Genomic DNA, 20,888 nt, shown 5'->3' with positions numbered 1-20,888 from the left:
TAGACAGTCAAAGAAGCATGGAAGTACTGCACCCCTTCCTATGTAATTTTCCCTCTGCATCTTTCCCATCTTTTTCACCTATATTCTGTGTAATAATCTTTATAATAAACCAGTAGACTTAAGCACCATCCTCAGTTCTGTGAGCCATTCTAGCAAACTGTTGACCCCAAGGAGTAGGTCATGGAAACTCAATTTATAGCCAGTGGGTCAAAATTATGGGCAGTGTGGACTTGCAATTGGTGTCTGAAGAGGGAGCAGTCATGCAGAACTGAGTTTTAACCTGGAATTTTGCCTAACTCTAGGTAGTTAGTGTCAGGATTCCACTGAATTGCTGGACACCCATCTGGTGTCCTGAAAGGTGGCAAATCAGTTTGTTGGTATGGAAAAAAAAAAAAAAAAAAAAAAAAAAAAAAAACACATATTTGGGATGAGAGGTGTTGTAGATAAACACAGTTCATGGTTTTGAGTAAAAATTGTTCATATTGGGCAAGTCTATGAACAGAAACTACAGACTGCTGGATGCTCAGTTATGGGGGTCAGTAAGCAGTGTGGGGGTGACAAAGTCAAAATGTACTGTACCCACCTAGGGTAGAGATATTATGAACCTAAGTTAAGAAAGAAATGAGAGAAGCAAAGGAGAGAAAAACTATTTAGGAGATAAAATTGGCATAACCAGATTGAGCCACTCTATGGTAGGGTGGTGGTGAGGAGTGGTGGGGGCTGGACTGGAAGGATCCAACATTTCAGTTTTGACAGCTGTTGGTACCCTTAAGAATATGAGGAATACATGGCAGAGGTGGACAAGGGCGGGTCAGTTGCTAATGATTTCAAGCTCGGACCTATGGAATGTGAGGTGTGTATGAGCAATTCCTGTCTGTCATTCGAATGTGTGAGATGACTGGCTGAAGTTGACAGCACCCTTATCATGGAGCAGAACTGATTAACTGCTTTCTAGGAATTTGTGATTTTGGTCTTAATTAGTAGCATACTCTAGTAAGGCCCAGATTAGATGTTCTTCTCATGTCCTTCTGGGGAAAAGAGAGAAAACATTGAGAAGTTACCCTTGAATCTAACCTCATTAAAAAACAATTTCCATAAGTGGTTAATCAATTTATAATCACACTGTGCAATATATATGACTGAGTTAATATGCAACCATTATAAAACAACAAAATACAAACACATGCATTCAGAAGCCAACATTGTGTGGTGGTACCTGTCTCCAATGAACATGTCATAATAAAATCCATTTTCGATGGGTGGACCATAGCACAAGTGGCCTCCATAGTAAATTTCCATGGCCTCCCCAAGAATGTGAGCACTGGAGTGCCAGTACACCTGTGTGAACAGAGAATCTATAATAAGCTATCAGAATTACATCATGGGACATAAGTACTAAAGCAGCATGAGGAAGCAAGTGGATATATTTTAAGGGGATAAATGCCAAGTCGTGTGAAAAGAGAATCCTCAATGTGCACTCTTCCTGGCATTCCACCACAGCCATGTGCTCAGGTGTAGTGTAAAGCTGTTCTGCTGAGCAGGGCAACTACATCATTTCCTCCTGTGCACAAAACTGTGGGGAAGGAGACCTTGCACTAGGAACATCCAGCAGAGTGGCCATGTGGAAATCCAATTCAGGCCAGAGAGAGAAGAAAGCCCTAGAGTGCCAGGTACTAGTTCCCTTCCTTTGTCTCCAAGGTAGCTGGATGCAGAGAGCTCAAGTGGCTGTTTGGGATATTATTAAAGTCAACAAGATTCTGCATCTCCACAGCCATCTCTACATGCTGAATAGCCTGTGACTGTGGAAGTCTAAAAGACAGCTTAGGAAGAAAAGGTCTTGCCAGAAAATGCCTGCTGATTCCCTGAAACTCCTGAGCAGTATAAATGTGGGTGAATTCACCATAGTCCAAAGGGGGTTATCAGACCTATAAGTTCAGAAAGTTGATTTGGTTTCAAATTCCCAAGGAATTAGTTTATGAGTAACTAAAATTAACCAAATTAGCTTAGTTTATGAATCAAGAATTAGTTTATCAACAAATTATATATAGTTTACTGGTAAACTAAAACCAACCAAGTCACCAAATAAATACAGGTGCCAAAGGTGCAAGATAATTGAGTCTTCTGTCTGCACCTTCTTTCCCTTTATTAAACAAACAAACAAAAAACCATTACAATTAGAAAGCTGTTTGATAAAAATAAATCAGAGCAGACAGAGTTAGCAGACTGAGCAACTACGTACAATCTTGATCCCAGCAATAGGCTGGTACATGTTCTGTGCACAGACCCAGAAACCAGTCTTTGGGGCTGAGCACCCCTCTTGTGCTTGCTGCCACGACAGCAGGTTGAGTGCCAACATTAGCCCAAATCTCCTCTTTGGGACACACTGAGATATTTATTGATATTTGTTGTCTTAAGTGCTAGGAAGATAATAGTGAAAGAAATAGATATAGTAATTGCCCTCACACAGTTATAGCCTACTGGAAGATAAATGGGCAATAAACAAACCTGTAAGGGAATAACCATAAGATGAACAGGGCTCTGCAGCAAATAGGGAAGGCCCTACATTCACAGTGGTGCAGGAAGGTCTGTGTGGTTAACATGTAGGGAATACAACAGAAGCGTTTAGAAAGGTTAAAGAGGGAAGGAAAGGCCAGTGACTATGCAGGCCATGAGGAAGACTGGGTTTTATTCCAAATGCAGGGGGCAAATTAAAGAGTTGTAAGGAGAAACAATTCATTTTAGTGTGTGTATGTGTGTGTGTGTGTGATGCTGGGGATCAAACTCAGGGCCTTGCGTATGCTATGGGGGCTATGCTCCCAGTCCCTCAATTTACATTTTAAAACATAGTTTTATAGCTGTATGGGAATGGATTTTAAGGGAAGAAACATCAAGTTGGCATGGTTTCTTGGATGGTAGAATAACAAGGTAAGTGCAGACTCCCAGGTGATGGCAATGCAGATAGAAAGAATGGACAGATTCCAGTATAATCCACTGGGCTTTCCATAAGCTGGAGACTAGAGGTGAGCAAGGGAAGTAATTACACATAACCTCCAAGGTTCTGGATTTAGAAAACTGGATATGTAGTGGAGTAGTATATCGAGATGGGCAAACAAGAAAAAATAAACCTTGGGGTTAGAATCAAGAATTTCACAGTGAATGCAACTGAACTAAAGATTCCTATACAGTATCTAAGTGTGACACCACACAGGCAGTAGCACATACAAAACAGAGGCATGTCTAGATATAGGGAGATGACGGTTGACAGTGTGTAGACCTGTACTTTCTGAATCACTTTTAAAAATTGTTTTCTTAATATTGTACTATTTACCTATTTACTGGTTATACTTTGCATATTTTAAACAGAAGTTATAATACAGTTCTCATGGTTCAGATTAAGAAATTAAGAAATTTAGTGTAAGCGTAACAATTAATATAACCTAAGTTAGTCATAGGTTTGATTTTAATGGAGGTAATGGACTACTTAAAAAGAGATTCCCAAATTAAGGTGTATCAGAGGCCTACATAAAAATTTGGTATTTATTTTATAGAAAATTACATTAACTAGTAGAGGATATTTGAGGGTTTTTTTTAATACCTTTGTTTTATTTATTTATTTATATGTGGTCCTAAGGATCGAACCCAGTGCCTCCCATATGCTAGGCGAGCACTCTACCACTGATTTACAATCCCAGCCCCTGAGTTTTGATAATTTTTTTCAATCCCTCCCACATATATTAGATTATCAGATAGGTGAATTTTTAAATCTATTACAATTAACTTTATTTTCAGCAAATCACAATGGAACAGTCTTTTTGATTTTGCTTTTTTTCTGGTGCTGGTGATTGAACTCAAGGCCTCATACATGCTAGGCAAGTACTCTACCACTCAGTTATACTCCCAGCCCTAAAATTCATTCCAAATGCACATTATTTAACAGCTAAAATATTCTAACTTAGGGAAACAATTATTTTAAGAAATGGTAAATATGGGCTACTTATAAAGCTCATATACATTTGTATATGTACAAAGATTTATTAAATATCTATTAAATACTATAGTTGTAATTTTAAATCTTTAAGGTCAAAAAACTCATCATTCTTTACTTTAATACATGGTCTCTTCCCCAGTGCAGTTTACAACATAAATGCCCAAAGATTGTTTGGATGGTTGTTAAAATACTTACAGCTTGAGCTTCCTCATTATCAAACATCAGCAGCTCGAGGGTGGAATCTTCTTCCAATGGGCGGTCCAGGTCCCATAATTCACCATTTACCTTGGCAATTACTGTGTTTTCAGCCAGTTCTTGACTAGCAAGAGAAAATTCACTTGGGAATTAGCCTTATTAATATGCTATCATGAATATTAGAAGAAAAGAGTAAAATAATTTCTAGTGTTTTTTTCTTTTTTGAAAGTGGATAGAAAATGCAAATGTAAACTTCCAGGACAGTTAACACTTTATTTTATAACAATTATTTTATGTGTAAAAGTCATATATGTTCATTATTTTTAAAACTTAGAAAACAAAAAAAGCACAAAAAATAAAATTAAAACCCCATGTACACATCACCACCCAGAAATAACTATTATAACATTTGGTGCATGACTACCTAGTCTTTCTCCTATACCTGCTCCTTTTCCACTTCTTAAACACAGTTGCCACCATAATTTTATACCATGAATTTTACTGCCACACCATCAGACTTCCAAAGAGCCTAGAAGTATTATATTTGTTAACAAAACCTCCACCTCTGCACATTTAGGCCACCTGCAGTTTTGCTCTTATAGAGCACACCACATAGACATCTATACACATGCATCTTTGCATCTTTTGTGAATAAGTTCACAGAAGTGGAATTGCTAGGTCAAAATTGCTAGGTCAAAAGGCATGAAAGATTTCTGATAAACATCATCTGAGTGTACTTCCTTGCACCCTGAAAAAAATTTAAATCTGTCAATGTGATATTGAAAATTTTGATTTCTTTGATGATTAATTTTAATTTTGATGAACTGTCCATTTTCTCTGCCTATTTTCTACTAAGGTATTGATCTTTTTCTTTTCAATAACACTTACTGTTTGAAATATTGACAAACTTAAGAAACCTGGAAAGCACAGAACAGCACAAAGAAAAACAAACATATCCCACCACCCAGCAATTACAGTTAATATTTTATTCAATATCCTTCCACACTTTTCCATATATACACGGATATAAAATATTTAATATTATCAGTATGCATGTTATTTTGTAACCTAATTCTTAAGATTAAAAATAAATCACAGCATTTTCTGTTAACGACAGATTCCTAAAATATGCTATTTAACAACTGTAGGATAACATTTTGGTTATTTCTTTGTGGGTTTTGGTTTTTTGTTGCTATTGTTTTATTTTGGAAGTTACAATGTTGCAAGAAAATTCCTGAACACACATCTTAGTACCCAAGTATTTTCTCAGGAAAAATACTCCAAGTAAAATTACTATATCAAGGGAAACACATTTTTAATGACTTACATTGAAATATATTGCCAAATTTTCCTATCAGCAGAGTTGGTACCTTGTCTCTACTTTTATAACATTAGGTACTATGAAATTATATCCTCTCTACAATGTCATGTTTTAATTGGCATTTCTAAGATTACCTTGGACAGCAGTATAGCATTGTTGCTGGGATCCCACACTGGGGTGAGGCCAACCTGAATTTAAATGCTGGACAATTTACTCAGCTTCTCTAAATCTCAGTGTTCTCATCTATAAAATAGGAATTATGGTGCCTTTTTCATACATTTATATTAGGAATTAAAAGATTATATATGTTAACTTAATCAAAGTTAGATATTGTTACTAATGACAGAATTTTATTTTCATATTGCTGGCTGTGATAGACTGAAAAAATTTCCTCAAATCCATTGGCTCCCTTATTCTATACTTTTTCCAACTCTCCTTGCAGCTAGATGTAGCCATGAGACCATGACTAGAGCCAACAACGAATATAAGCAGAAGTGACATGCACCACTTCTGCAGTTCAGCCTTAAGACAAAAGAAGGCACTTCTCCACCCCCTCTTTGCTTTCTGTGAACTAAAACACACATGCTGCTGTTACTTCTGGACCATGGCAACCAGATGGAAGTAACTTAGATCTCCAAATGACTGTGGAGACGTGCTAACCTGCCAACCTGGACCACTCACCTCCAGACTGCTTCATGAGAAAGAGACTTGGACTATATTTAAGCCACTCAGTTTTTTCTGGTGTCATGTAGCAGTTCAGGCTATGTTTTAGCTAATACAGAAATAAGGACTTGCAAGTAATTAAAAAACAAAACAAAACAAAAAACGTGGCACTGGCTTGGCAGAGGGGCAATAGGTTACAAGAAAGTAGATACTAAGAAATGCATGAATATGCAAATGGTATGCTGTTACTCCATGTACAAACGGAAACAACGTGTATCCCATTTGTTTACAATAAAAATAAATTAAAAAAATAAAAGAAAATAGATACTAAGGATATTGGAAAATCAATAATATTTATATGGCATTACAAAACATTTGATAAAAACTTGCAGGCAAACCATGTGTTGCAATAGTACATGAGGAAACAGGTTTAAAAGGACACTGGATAACTCCTGTTGCTTTTAACAAGATAACCCTAGAATAAAACTTGCATGTCACTATCTAGTTTGAAAGAGAGGCAATGGATAGGGCTTTGCCAAGGAAGGTTCTCTTCTCCTCTGACCTAAAATTCAAATTGACTAAGAGTTCGGAAAATGTTGGGCTGTAAAAGATTGAAAGACAATCTTCTATCCCAAACAGCAGGAAGAATGGGCACTGACAGCCCTTCTCAAAGGCCACACATAAAGACAGACAATAGGGACCGGTGGAAATGCAAGGATTAGAGAATAAGGGCACTGCCCTTCCACAAGCCTGTTGTTTCCATGCTCTCAGTTTAACTGAGGAAGAAAGGAATAAGCCAAGTACAAAAGCAAAGAAACAGAGGGTGAGGAATCTCTGTCTAGAAGGCATCTTTAAATGAGATGATCTTCGTGTCAACTGATGAGTAGCAAACAGACAGGAAGCCCACTATAGTTAACTATTTGAGGGAATTCTATTACCAATCAACTATAAAAGCCAATTTACAAATGTTGGTGACATGTCTTAAGGGACCCTCAGACCCCAAAAGTGCACCTGAAAGAACTAGGCTGTGCACACTATACAGCCCCTAAGGGGAAAACTTCCCCACACTTTAGATGTGGGGAAAAAAGGGCAAGAGCCAACTACAACTTCCCAAAGAACAAAATCAGGGCCCACAGAGGTATGTGGACAAGGAAGCTGCTTCCACAGAACAAAAGGTGACCAGATGGGTCGCCTCAAGCACTAACTGTGGGCATAGCAATTGTGAGCAGAATCTGATGACTTCTGTAAAGCATTGCCTGCTGTATTTCTCCTTTTTGTCTAAATAGACACTTTAATTGTGATTTTCTTGTTTATTGTATACATGTGGTATGAGAAGACTTGTCTATTATTGTTCTTTGTTAAGATGCAGTAGTCAGCCTAATGGGGTGTTCTGCAAATCACATGGAACTGTGAGCTTTGAGTTATGGGACCTGGAGTTGTCTCACCTGGGGAAGGGGTGAGTGTCAGATGTTGAAAGAAGACCACCCACAGATATCTAGATGTTGGAGGGATTGACGGGGAAGACTGCCTGTTGTCCTCTAAACCATTTTTCTTCTCTTCCATGGTAAAAGTGTTTTAGTGAGACACATGCTAGTTGGCACTACTTTCCATTCTATCTTATAGCTAGGTGTAGTCATGTGACTAAATGTGAGCTAACAGGATGTAAGTGGAAATGAAAGTACAATATTACAGAAACTTGACTTCAAAGCATCACTGTTCTTCACTCTCCCTTCCCCTCATTTGCACACAAGCCCACAGATAGGACCTGGCATATCACCAAGACCAAAGGAACCTGAGCTCATAAATGACTTCATGGACCAGAGAAGTCCACCAGCTTTGCCTGGTCATTTATAGACTATTACATGAGAAAATGCAACACCTTACTTTATTTAAGACATTGTCTTTAGGGGTCTCTGTTAACAACAGTGCAGCCAAATTCAATGGTTCTTAAACTTTAGCTTGCATCAGAAGCTACTGGAGGGCTTATAAAAACAAGACAGCTGATTGAATGAAGAGGTTGAAAGTGGGTTGGAAGAATTTGCTGTTCTAACAAGTTCCCAGGTAATGCCAATTCTGCTGGTCTGGGGATCACACTTGAGAACTGCTGAAACACATTTAACATGAAACCTGACTCCTCATGAGAAAATACAAACTTATTTCTGCCTCAAAATCCATTTTTCTCTAACGCATCATCTCCCCTGGAAAACATGGAATTGGGTTAGGAGGGTATTTAGGGGACATGATAAAGGCTGAAACAGAAATGCCCTAGCCATGCAGAGCTTTCAAAAGAAATCTAAGGATTTTAACTGCTGAAATGTTTGTTTTGGTACCAGGGATTGAATGCAGGGGTGCTTAACCACTGAATCCTATCCCCAGCCCTTTTTTTTATATTTTATTTTAAGACAGGATCTCACTAAATTGCTTAGGGTCTCACTAAGTTGCTGAGGTTGGCTTTGAATTCGCAATCCTCCAGCCTCAGCCTCCTGAACCACTGAGATTACAGACGTGCACCATGGTGCCTGGCACAATTTGTTTGTTAAATAATAAAAGTATATTAACATGGAAGTTTTGGGTTATGGTTTCCATATAATTGTATTTAATGCTAGAAATTAACATTAATCAAAACAGTATAACTTCAGTAATTTTCCTAATTTCTAAAAAGACCAAGAACTATTCCAGGACTAAAAGCAGCTCTAACATGTACATCTTCAATCTAAAATTAAAGGACCTGTAAAAATTCATGGAAATTACTTGGCTGATGAATAAAGTCAGTATGATGTGGCCTGTCAAGGATTACAGATTTTTTTTCTACTATATATTTTTATTAGAACTTTAAAATTTGGATCTTTTAGAAAAGAACAGATTGTATTCTGATATTCATAAATTTATTCAAGTGACCTTTTTAGAAGCCAGTAGGAAAAATTTCATTACATTTAATTCATTCAACTGAATGAGGAAAAAAAATATTTTAGCAATCTCTAGGAAAACACTTCTTTTTTTTTTTTTATTTCTAGGAAAACATTTCTATCAGGCTCTGGTACAATTGCTTAATACTAAATATCTTCTCCAAACTATTTTTCTATTCATATCTATCTATATATTAGATACATACATGTATTTTTTTAATAATAGAATTTTATTTATTTATTTATTTTGGTATATTATTTATTTGGTATATTTATTTTGGGGATTGAACTCAGGGGCACTCGACCACTGAGCCACATTCCCAGCCCTATTTTGTATTTTATTTAGAGACAGGGTCTCACTGAGTTGCTTAGCACCTCAATTTTGCTGAGGCTGGCTTTAAACTCGAGATCCTCTTGCCTCAGACTCCGGAGCCGCTAGGATTATAGGCACGTGCCACCGTGTCCAGCACACATGCAATTTTTTTACCTAATCTCAGCAGCCACATGATAAGGTGTTGTTTTCCAAATTTCCCCTTCCACTGTTTTCCCATCAGCCAGTCTTACTGCTATCACATTGCTTGCATTCTTCTTTTTTTCATCGATAGCATGCAAGAGCTGATGATCTTTTTTCAATGTTTCAAAGAGCTCCAGCCTTTCTTTTATAAAATTTGGGTGTTTCACCTGAAAATCATTAGAATACAATGAGATTAACACATATAGACTATTTATTGCTAGCTGCTCAGTTCTAAATCATTTCCAACCACCCCCACCCCACTGCCTTCTCAGCATACATACATACTCCCTTGTCTCTTTACTTCCCCTTTCAGAAGATTCATTTCCACTATCTAACTGCTTAGCTCTACAGGTCCAGTTCTAAGTCAGCCACCTTGAACTCCTACACCTACCAGCATCTCCCTTTTCCAGTATTTACAGCACATTTATGAAGAGGCACACAATACAGCACTCATTAATATATAGTCATCCCTCAGTATTCAGGGGGATTTGATTCCAGGAGCCCCATGGATTCCAAAATCTGAGGATGTTCAAGTCCCTTAAATCAAATAGCATTATAACCTACATATATCCTCCTATATACTTTAAATCCTCTGTAGATTACTTAAAATATACCTTACAATATAAATACCATATAAATAGTGGTTGTACATTAGAAAATAATGACCAAAAAAGTCTGTACATGTTTAATACAGACGCAACTTTTTCCCTAAGCATTTTCAATCTAGTTTGTTGAATCCATGGATGCAGAACCTGTGGATACAGAGGGGACAAATGTACCATCTCACTTCATTTGCTAGTTGTTTCTCCTTTGTTTATCTCAACTTGTGAACCAGACTGCTCTCTTTGAGGCCAGGAATTCCTCCTTTGCATCTATCAAACGTTAATGCTCAATGAATGTTTTCTCATTGTTTTAATGATTTATATTTAAAAAGCAGAGTAGCTGGTTTCCTTAATACAAAGTAAGAGCTCTACTATTTCCACTTAGACTAAGTGCCCTATAAATACAGTGTGACTTCTCACACTTCTTACATCTCACATGTAAGGCTCAAAAGTTTTAAATACACTAATACATCTCAAATATTAATTTAACTAATAATTATGTTCTTATAAAAAATCTGCATGTACATATTTTAAATTACAGGTAGTATTTTATATTATTTCCATAGCAATGTTACCTCACTGTCAGGTTCATGTTCCTTCAACTTCTTCTTTTTAGTGTCCTTTTCTTGGCTTTGACTAGAAGGAGGCTGAAAGATAAGTTATAAACAACTCATGTCAATGACAAGTAAGAACAACACATTGAAACCTGAGGAAGAAGGGGGACATGCCAGCAGGCTTCAAGTGCCCCATGTTTAAAGGTTCAGAACTGGGCTCTCCTGACCACAACTTACAACCTGCAATGGGCAAGTCATCTTCCAGAGTAGAACTGAAGAACATCTCACAGTTTCAGAAATCCTTCAGAACTCACTAAGTTTATTGTTTTACAGGAAAATAATCTGTCCTTTTATGAACTAAAATAATAAAATACTGTATTCAATAATGTTAAATATAGAGCTCTCTCAAGATAGACTCCCCAAACAAGCAAATAAAACATCAAAACCACCTGCCATCACAGGGAACAGAACTGTTGATCTTTATGCCCAAGGAAAGAACAATGAATCTCAAGCACCACGGCCCTTTTTTCAAACAAATGAAAATGCTATTTCTGCTATCGGAAAAAATGTGTAGCAGGCTATTTAACAGAATGGCTGAGAAATTAAACCCTCGGGTCAATTTGACGATTGCTGGATATCGAGCAGTTCCCGGGCCGCAGCAGGCCAGGGTAGAGCACCAGAGCTCAGCACACGCTGCTGGGGCTCGGGTCAGGCCTGGACACACTGGTTGGGGGCACCGGGGCAGGGAGCTGGGCCGACCGGGCAGTACGCCACGGTGGACACACCCTGCAGCTCTCCCCCCTGCAGTGTTGAAGACCGCTAAGTGAGCACCGTCGCAGGTCGCAGGTCGCAGTGCTAAGGCGGCAGCCCACTATCCCCGCCCCGAGCCCGGGCCGCCCCGCTACCTGCACGCCCGCAGCCGCGCGCTCGACCTCCCCGTGCGCCGCCGCCGCCCGCGCCGCGCTCTCCAGCTTGGCCTGGTGGCTCAGTTCCTCGGCTAGGCACAGCCGCAGGCGGTAGAGCCGGTGGCGCAGGTCGCGGTTCTCCGCCCGGAGCTGCGCCACCTCGCGCGTGAGGCATGGCCCCTCGGCCTGGCACCGGTCGGGCGCATTCAGCAGCTCATCCCTCAGGCGCTGGACCTCGGTCCACAGCCAGCGGATATCCTCCTCCTGCCTCTCCAGGCGCGAAGCCACGGCCTCCGCCGCCAGGGCCTCAGCAGCCATGGCGCCCGACTGCTTCAGACACCCACGCCCCGCGGGGAGTTAGCGGTTGCTCGAGGGCGACAGGGCGACACAGCCCCGTACAGGCCACAGGGCAGGGCCGCAGCTCCGCGCGCCGCGGGAGGCGGGTCGAGAGGTGGGGCCGAGGCTGGACACACTGCCGGGGGCGGGGCAGTGAGAGGGGCGGGGCCGAGTCTCGAAGCCCTGCAGGGTTGGGGACTATGGCCTGAGCCAGGACAGTGGCAATGGGGCCACTGAATGGGCTCCTCTAACCTTCAGAGCATGTCCAGGTGCTACCTGCAGTCGCTGTTTTTTTATGATGAAACTATTTCCGTTTATAGCTGGAGAAATTGAGGCAGAGAGGCTATGTCATTTGGCAAAATCGTCCAATACTTTAGCAAGGCCAACATCTCCCTCTTCCAATGGATTTCTCCCTTTCCTCTCTTGAATTCTTGCAGTCACCACTGTTTTCACCTTGCAAATAAGTTCTAAAAAGTAGCCATTGAGAATCGATCTCCTTGGCCTTCATGCCAGGGCCAGGGCAAAGGCCTCCCTACTAGAGCACGTAGAAGATCTCTACAAAAATTTAAATCTGACCAGCACAAAATTGCTAGCTCCTTCAGTCTAGGTCAAAGGCCACATATCCTTTGTATGCTTTACAACTATGAGCAGGAACATGAATTGATTTTTATTGCTGTTCTTAAGGTTTAGAATTTTGGCAAACACACTGTTCTAAGATCCTTGCAAATAATAACTTCTTAAAATTCTCGCAACAACACACAACAACAGATACTCTTATTATATCCATTTGTAGGTGAAGAAATTGAGGCACAGAGAGACTATGTCACTTGACCAAGGTCACACAATAACTGCATGACAGTTGGGATTCAACCCCCCAAACAATCTGATGCCAGTGATTATGTACTAACACCACAGTGCCTTTAGACCTTGATAAATGTAACTGAACATGTCGGATGATGTGATACAGGTGATAAATACCATAAGAATTCTGAAATGAGAGAGTTAGCTTAGACTGGTGTAGTTAAGGAAGGGAGAAATTACTCCAAAAAATAAAGATTGGGTGATATCAGAAAGATGGAAAGGTAGACAAAGGTCACCCTAGGAGCAGAATCAGTTTGGGAGAAAAAGCTGAGAGGAATGAGCTAATCAGATTAACTGGAATTCGGAGTAGCTCCCAGGAGGAGGTTCCATAACCTTCCAAGTGGAAATTTTAAAACCATCTGTTAAAGAACTCTGTTGAAAGGAAAAGCAGAGAAAGTACAGACTTTAATTAAGATAATAATAATGAAAATACTACAATTCTATGAATTAGAGGAAAATTCATTACCAATGCCTATTTTGATAAAGACAGAAGAAAGAAAATAAATTCTCAATGAAGAATATAGAGAAAGGACATCAAGATAAACCAATAACAATATCTAATGAAACTACATGGAGTTGTCCTTCTATATCCATGGTGGTTTGTGTTCCAGGATCCTCCTCCTCCACAGATATCCTATAAAGACTTAAGTCTTATTTAGTATGGTGTAGTATTTGCATATGATCTACCCATCATCTCTAATACAATGTAAATGCTATGTAAATAGTCATTATATTGTTTAGGGAATAATTACAAGAAAAAAGTCTGTACATGTTTAGTACAGATGCAACTCTTTTCAGATATTTTTGATCCAAGATTGGTTGAATCCATGGATACAAAACCCACCCATGTGAAGGGCCATATGAAGGGCTTTTCTCCTTTAACCCAGCAATTCCACTTGTAGGAATTTATTCTGAAGATGCCTTGCCAAGAATAAAAATGCATATCACAAAATTCAATGGAGGATTATTTGTAATTGTAAAATACCATATAGGATATTGGTTCAATAAAATGTGGTGCAAACACAATGGAGAACTATGCTGGAGTCAAAAAAGAATTAGGAATATCACTACAAACTGACACGGGGTGGTTTCTAGGAAATACTGCGAAGTGAAGAGAACACATATAGTTAGTATGTTACATGTTATGTAAGAAAAAGAAGAAAGCCTGCATATACTTACTCATCATTACAAAAGAAATAGAAAAATAAATTAGAAAGCAATGATGGTCATCTATGAGGGACCAAGCAAAGGGAAATGCATATATCTACTGATTATTACCAAAAGAAATAGAAAAATATATAGAACAATGATGGCTATCTACAAGGGGTCAGGAGTGGAGAAATGAACTGTGAGGGACACCTGAGGGACTTCTCTGGGTGTATTCTTTTGAATAGCTTTGACTTTTGAAGGTATATAAATTTTCTGCATATTCAGAAACTAAATCTATAGACTTGAAAAGAGAGTAAGTTAAAGTAGAAAGCAAACTGAAAGAAACATAGTTACCCAAACAAAAGGGGATGGGCTCAGCAGTAGAGTGCTCACCTAGTGCATGTGAGGCACTGGGTTCGATTCTCAGCACCCCATAAAAATATAGGTGTCCACCTACAACTAAAAAAATTTTTTTTAAATAAAGGGGATGGAGAGGGAGAAAAAAAAATGACTGTATATCCAGTCTTGGATGGGGTGGGCAAAGCATTGTGAATGAATGTTGAAGTCTTTTTGGAAGGTTTTTGTATTGTAGTGATGTGGGGGAAAAAGAATCCTGAAGCTATTTTGATGTGTTCTAAGACTGAGTGTAAATGTGTCAATACTGGGATCTAGGGTTTTCATTGTACAAGAAAGATACGAATATGGAATGAGAAAAGGAAAGAAACAACCCTATGGGGTAGTTTGGATTGAGATGGATTTGTGTAAACCTATGATTTATAATACATTTGCAAATAAGCTTCTTTGTATTCTTATATACACATGTAAGGATGCACATACATACAAAGGCAAATATATGTATGTACATGTGTACACATGTGAATATATCCACTGATTCTCCATACTGAAGGAGTTAAGAAAAGATACCCAGTAACAGTGAGAACCTAGCATCAAGGTCTTCATCTCTAAGACCTTTACCCAATAAAGAACCAGGGTCCTGAGAGAAAGGTTACTACAAGACTGGGACCACACAGATTCAAGTTAAACATGGAACAGCTTGTCTTGCTGGAAATTAGGGAAGGACTCCCTACAAAAATGGTAGGAACATGTCACAAGGACACAGGAATGTCCCTGAAGACATTTCCACTGGCCAAATTGGTACCATTTAAAAACCAAAAATAATTAGTATGAAAATGAATTATAAACTACAAAAAATTTAGAAATTCATGAATCAGACCAAGAATAGAAGAAAAACAGGAGAGACGCAAGAAGCTCAGTGTTTAGACTAATGCCAAAGACTAAATGGCAGAGATAAAAGTAGAATTTGAGCATTAGAAAATCATCAGTTTGCCACCATCAGAGTAAAGATTACATCAGTCTTACTCAATGTGGGGGCCAGTTTTGAAAAGTAGTAGGATATTTGCATGGTTATAAAACATTTTCCCTCAGACTGTTAGTCACAAGGGAAAACCAAAGCTTAATCACACAATGGAGAAATCAGGCATACCTTGATCAGGTGGTCAAAATCAAGGTCATCTGAGGAACAGGTGGGCTTCATGACACTCCAGATGTGACATTCCAAAGAAGGCATATTATCCATTATGCAGAATTCATACCTAGAATTTGTAACCCCAGTGTGATCCCAGAGAAATGTCACACAAACCCAAAATAAGGTACATATTGTTTAAATAGTGAAGGGAAGAAACTATTCTTCAAAAATGTCGACATCATAAAATACAGTCTCTAGAAATGTTCCAGAGTAAAGAAAGTTAAATAACCATGACAATTAAATGCAATACCTGACCCCATATTACATCCTGATGGGGGTAACATACTTTTACAAAAGCATAATTAGACTAACTGACAAAACTGAAAAATGGATCGTATATTAGATAAAAATATTGTGTTAATATGAATTTGTGATATTGAAAAATATTCAAAATCAGAGGGATCCAAGATGGTGGACTAGAGGGTGATTGCATCTCCAGTCGCTCCAGAACCCAGGATTCAAGAAGGGGAGGCATTGAGAGACTCGGACTAAAATAGAGCCACGGGGTGAGTCTCCCCCACCTGGTGAAGCTCTGCCTGGGCGGCAAGCCCGGATAGGGGTGGCTTATCAGAGCAGGGCAGGGCAGCTAGAGTCTTCCCCAGACAGCCCTGCGCACTCCGGCGGTGGGCTCCTCCCATACGGCCAGCTTCTCAGAGCAGGCCCCCCAGTGAGAGCCTTTCCACACAGAGCCAGCTCCAAGCCCTGGAACCAGTAGCGGGCTAGGGGCAGCTTTCTTCAGAAGCACTGCATTATCAAGTTCCTCCAAGATTTCAGGCTACTGAAGGCTGGCAGGTGATATACTGGAAATCTACAGGGATACTATAAGCCAATAGAGGAAATCTGCAATATCTCAGAGTCCCACTGACATCTGACCAATATGAGAAAACAAGGGAAGAAAATGTCCCAAACAAACCTACATACTATATCAATAAAACCCAATGACAACACAGCAGAAGAAATGTCAGAAAGGGAGTTCAGAATGTATAATTAAAACAATCAGGGAAGCAAACGATGAGATGAAAGAGCAAATGCAGGCATTGAAGGAGGAGATGGAAGAGCAAATTCAGGCATTAAATGATAGCACCAATCAACAGTTAAAAGAGCAAATACGGGAAGCAAGAGATCATTTCAATAAAGAGTTAGAGATACTGAACAAAAAAAAAACAAAAACAGAAATCCTTGAAATGAAGGAAACAATAAACTAAGTTAAAAACTCCATAGAAAGCATAACCAACAGGATAGAACACCAGACATTGAAGACAAAATATTTAATCTTGAAAACAAAGTTGACCAAACAGACAAGATGGTAAGAAATCATGAACAGAATCTACGAGAATTATGGGATATCATGAAAAGGCCAAATTTAAGAATTATTGGGATTGAGGAAGGCTTAGAGAAACAAACCAAAGGAATGAACAATCTATTCAATGAAATAATATCAGAAAATTTTCCAAATCTGAAGAATGAAATGGAAAACCAAGTACAAGAGGCTTATAGGACTCCAAATATACAAAATTACAACAGATCCACACCAAGGCACATTATTATACCTAACATACAAAATAAATAAAAATACCTAACATACAAAAATACCTAACATAAAAAAATAAAATACCTAACATACAAAATAAAGACAGAATTTTAAAGGCCGCAAGAGAAAAAAGTCGAATTAAATTCAGGGGGAAACCAATAAGAATATCAGCAGATTTTTCAATCCAGACCCTAAAAGCTAGAAGGGCCTGGAAAAACATTTACCAAGCCCTGAAAGAAAACAGATGCCAACCAAGAATCTTATACCCAGCAAAACTTACTTTCAGACTTGATGACGAAATAAGATCCTTCCATGATAAACAAAAGCTAAAGGAATTTACAAAAAGAAAGCCGGCATTACAGAACATTCTCAGCAAAATATTCCATGAGGAAGAGATGAAAAATAACAATGCAAATCAGCAACGGGAGGAACTAGCCTAAGGAATAGCCAAATAAAGGAGAAACCAAATCATGTCCAGAAAAACAAAAATGAGTCAAATAACTGGGAATACAAATCATATCACCATAATAACCCTGAATGTTAATGGCCTGAACTCATCAATCAAAAGACATAGACTGGCAGATTGGATTAAAAAGAAAAATCCAACAATATGCTGCCTGCAAGAAACTCATCTCATTCAAAGACATACCCATAGACTAAAGGTGAAAGAATGGGAAAAAAATTACCATGCACATGGACACAGCAAAAAAAACTGGAGTATCCGTCCTCATTTCAGATAATGTAGACTTCAAGCCATACTAGTCAGAAGGGATAAAGAAGGACATTACATACTGCTTAAGGGAAGCATAAATCAGCAAGATATAACAATCATAAATATCTATGCCCGAACATTGGCTCATCCATGTACGTCAAACAAATCCTTCTTAATTCCAGAAATCAAATAGACCACAACACAATAATACTAGGTGATTTTAACATACCTCTCTCACTGCTGGATAGATCCTCCAAACAAAAATTGAATAAAGAAACCATAGATCTCAACAACACAATCAACAGTTTAAACTTAACCGACATATATAGAATATATCATCCAACAAAGAACAAATACACTTTCTTCTCAGCAGCACATGGATCCTTCTCTAAAATAGACCATATTTTATGCCACAAAGCTACTGTTAGCAAATACAAGAAGATAGAGATACTACCTTGTACTCTATCAGATCATAATGGATTGTAATTAGAAATAAATGACAGAATAAAAAACAGAAACTTCTCCAACACTTGGAGATTAAATAATACACTATTATATGATGAATGGATAACAGAAGACATCAGGAGGGAAATTAAAAAATTCTTAGAAGTAAACAAGAACAAAGACACATCATATCAAATTCTCTGGGACACTATGAAAGCAGTACTGAGAGGAAGATTTATTTCATGGGGCGCATTCAACAAAAGAAGTAGAAATCAACAAATAAACGACTTAACACTACAGCTCAAAGCCCTAGAAAAAGAAGAGCAGACCAACACCAAAAGTAGTAGAAGACAGGAAATAGTGAAAATCAGAGCCGAAATCAACGAAATTGAAACAAAAGAAACAATCAGAAAAATTGACAAAATAAATAGTTGGTTCTTTGAAAAAATAAACAAAATTGGTAAACCCTTAGCTACACTAACAACGAGAAAGAGGGAGAAAACTCAAATTACTAAAATTCGGAATGAACAAGGAAATATCACAACAGACACGAGTGAAATACGAAATATAATTAGAAGCTATTTTGAAAACCTATACGCCAACAAAACAGAAAACCTTGAAGACATCAACAAGTTTCTGGAGACATATGAATTACCTAAACTGAACGAGGAGGACATACACAACTTAAATAAATCAATTTCAAGTGATGAATTAGAAGATGTCATCAAAAGCCTACCAACAAAGAAAAGTCCGGGACCAGATAGGTTCTCAGCCTTTGAAGAAGAGCTCATTCTAATACTCCTCAAAGTATTCCATAAAATAGAAGAGGAGGGAACCCTCCCAAACTCATTCTATGAAGCCAATATTACCCTGATACCTAAACCAGACAGAGACTCATCAAGGAAAGAAAATTTCAGACCAATATCCTTAATGAACATCGATGCAAAAATTCTCAACAAAATTTTAGCAAATCGCAGACAAAAATATATTAAAAAGATAGTGCACCACGATCAAGTGGGTTTTATCCCAGGCATGCAAGGTTGGTTCAACATCAGGAAATCAGTAAATGTCATTCACCATATCAACAGACTTAAAGTTTAGAATCACATGATTATTTCAATAGATGCAGAAAAAGCATTTGATAAAATACAGCATCCCTTCATGCTCAAAACACTAGAGAAAACTGGGGTAGTGGGAACATTCCTTAACATTGTAAAGGCCATCTACGCTAAGCCCATGGCCAATATCATTCTAAATGGTGAAAAACTGAAAGCATTCCCCCTAAAAACTGGAACAAGGCAGGGATGCCCTCTTTCACCACTTCTATTCAACATCGTCCTTGACACTCTAGCCAGAGCAATTAGACAGACCAAAGAAATTAAAGGGATACGAATTGGAAAAGAAGAACTCAAACTATCCCTGTTCGCTGATGACATGATTATATATTTAGAGGAACCTGGAAATACCACCAGAAAACTCTTAGAACTCATAAGTGAATTCAGTAAAGTAGCAGGTTACAAGATCAATGCTCATAAATCCAATGCATTTTTATACATAAGTGATGAATCTTCAGAAAGAGAAATTAGGAAAACTACCCATTCACAATATCATTGAAAAAAATAAAATACTTGGGAATCAATCTCACAAAAGAGATGAAAGACCTCTACATTGAGAACTACAGAACACTAAAGAAAGAAATTAAAGAACACCTTAGAAGATGGAAAGATCTTCCATGTTCTTGGATAGGAAGAATTAATATTGTCAAAATGGCCATACTACCTAAAGTGCTATACAAATTCAATGCAATTCCAATTAAAATCCCAATGACGTACCTTACAGAAATAGAGCAAGCAATTATGAAATTCATCTGGAAGAACAAGAAACCCAGAATAGCTAAAGCAATCCTCAGTAGAAAGAGCAAAGCAGTGGGTATCGCAATACCAGATCTTCAACTCTACTGCAAAGCAATAGTAACAAAAACGGCATGGTATTGGTACCAAAATAGACAGGTAGATCAATGGTACAGAATAGAGGACATGGAAATAAATACAAATACAATTTCTCATTCTAGAAAAAGGTGCCAAAAACATGCAATGGAAAAAAGATAGCCTCTTCAACAAATGGTGCTGAGAAAACTGGAAATCCATATGCAGCAGAATGAAACTAATCCCCTATCTCTCACCCTGCACAAAAACCAACTCACAATGGATCAAGGACCTCAGAATCAGACCAGAGACCCTGCATCTTATAGAATAAAAAGTAGGTCCAATTCTTTAAGATGTGGGTCCAGAATCAGACTTCCTTAACAGGACTCCCATAGCACAAGAAATAAAAGCAAGAATCAACAACTGGGATGGATTCAAACTAAAAAGCTTTCTCTCAGCAAAGGAAACTATCAGTAATGTGAAGAGAGAGCCTACAGAGTGGGAGAATATCTTTGCCACTCATACTTCAGATAGAGCGCTAATTTCCAGAATCTATAAAGATCTCAAAAAACTCTACACCAAGAATACAAATAATCCAATCAACAAATGGGCTAAGGAAATGAACAGACACTTCACAGAAGAAGATGTACAAGCAATCAACAGATATATGAAAAAATGTTCAACATCTCTAGTAATAAGAGAAATGCAATTCAAAACTACCCTAAGATTTCATCTC

General features: G+C 38.3%; 1 protein-coding gene across 1 annotated transcript in view; it reads right to left on the bottom strand.

Moving 5' to 3' along the window:
- The window catches only part of TARS3 (threonyl-tRNA synthetase 3), a 50,958-nt gene extending 38,879 nt beyond the window's left edge, over window positions 1–12,079 (bottom strand). The window contains exons 1-5 of the mRNA XM_079122095.1: window positions 11,649–12,079; window positions 10,765–10,836; window positions 9,561–9,754; window positions 4,184–4,307; window positions 1,217–1,338 (exon numbers count right to left, since the gene is read on the bottom strand). Of these exons, the coding sequence (XP_078978221.1) occupies window positions 1,217–1,338; window positions 4,184–4,307; window positions 9,561–9,754; window positions 10,765–10,836; window positions 11,649–11,966 (830 nt within the window). The 5' untranslated portion in view covers window positions 11,967–12,079. The remainder of the gene's footprint in view (window positions 1–1,216; window positions 1,339–4,183; window positions 4,308–9,560; window positions 9,755–10,764; window positions 10,837–11,648) is intronic.
- Between the last annotated feature and the right edge of the window lie 8,809 nt (window positions 12,080–20,888).

This window comes from Sciurus vulgaris (assembly GCF_902686455.1).
Source record: "Sciurus vulgaris genome assembly, chromosome: 2".
Lineage (NCBI taxonomy): Eukaryota > Metazoa > Chordata > Mammalia > Rodentia > Sciuridae > Sciurus > Sciurus vulgaris.
The sequence above is the reverse complement of the archived record's forward strand: the minus strand, read 5'-3'. Positions and strand labels throughout refer to the sequence as shown.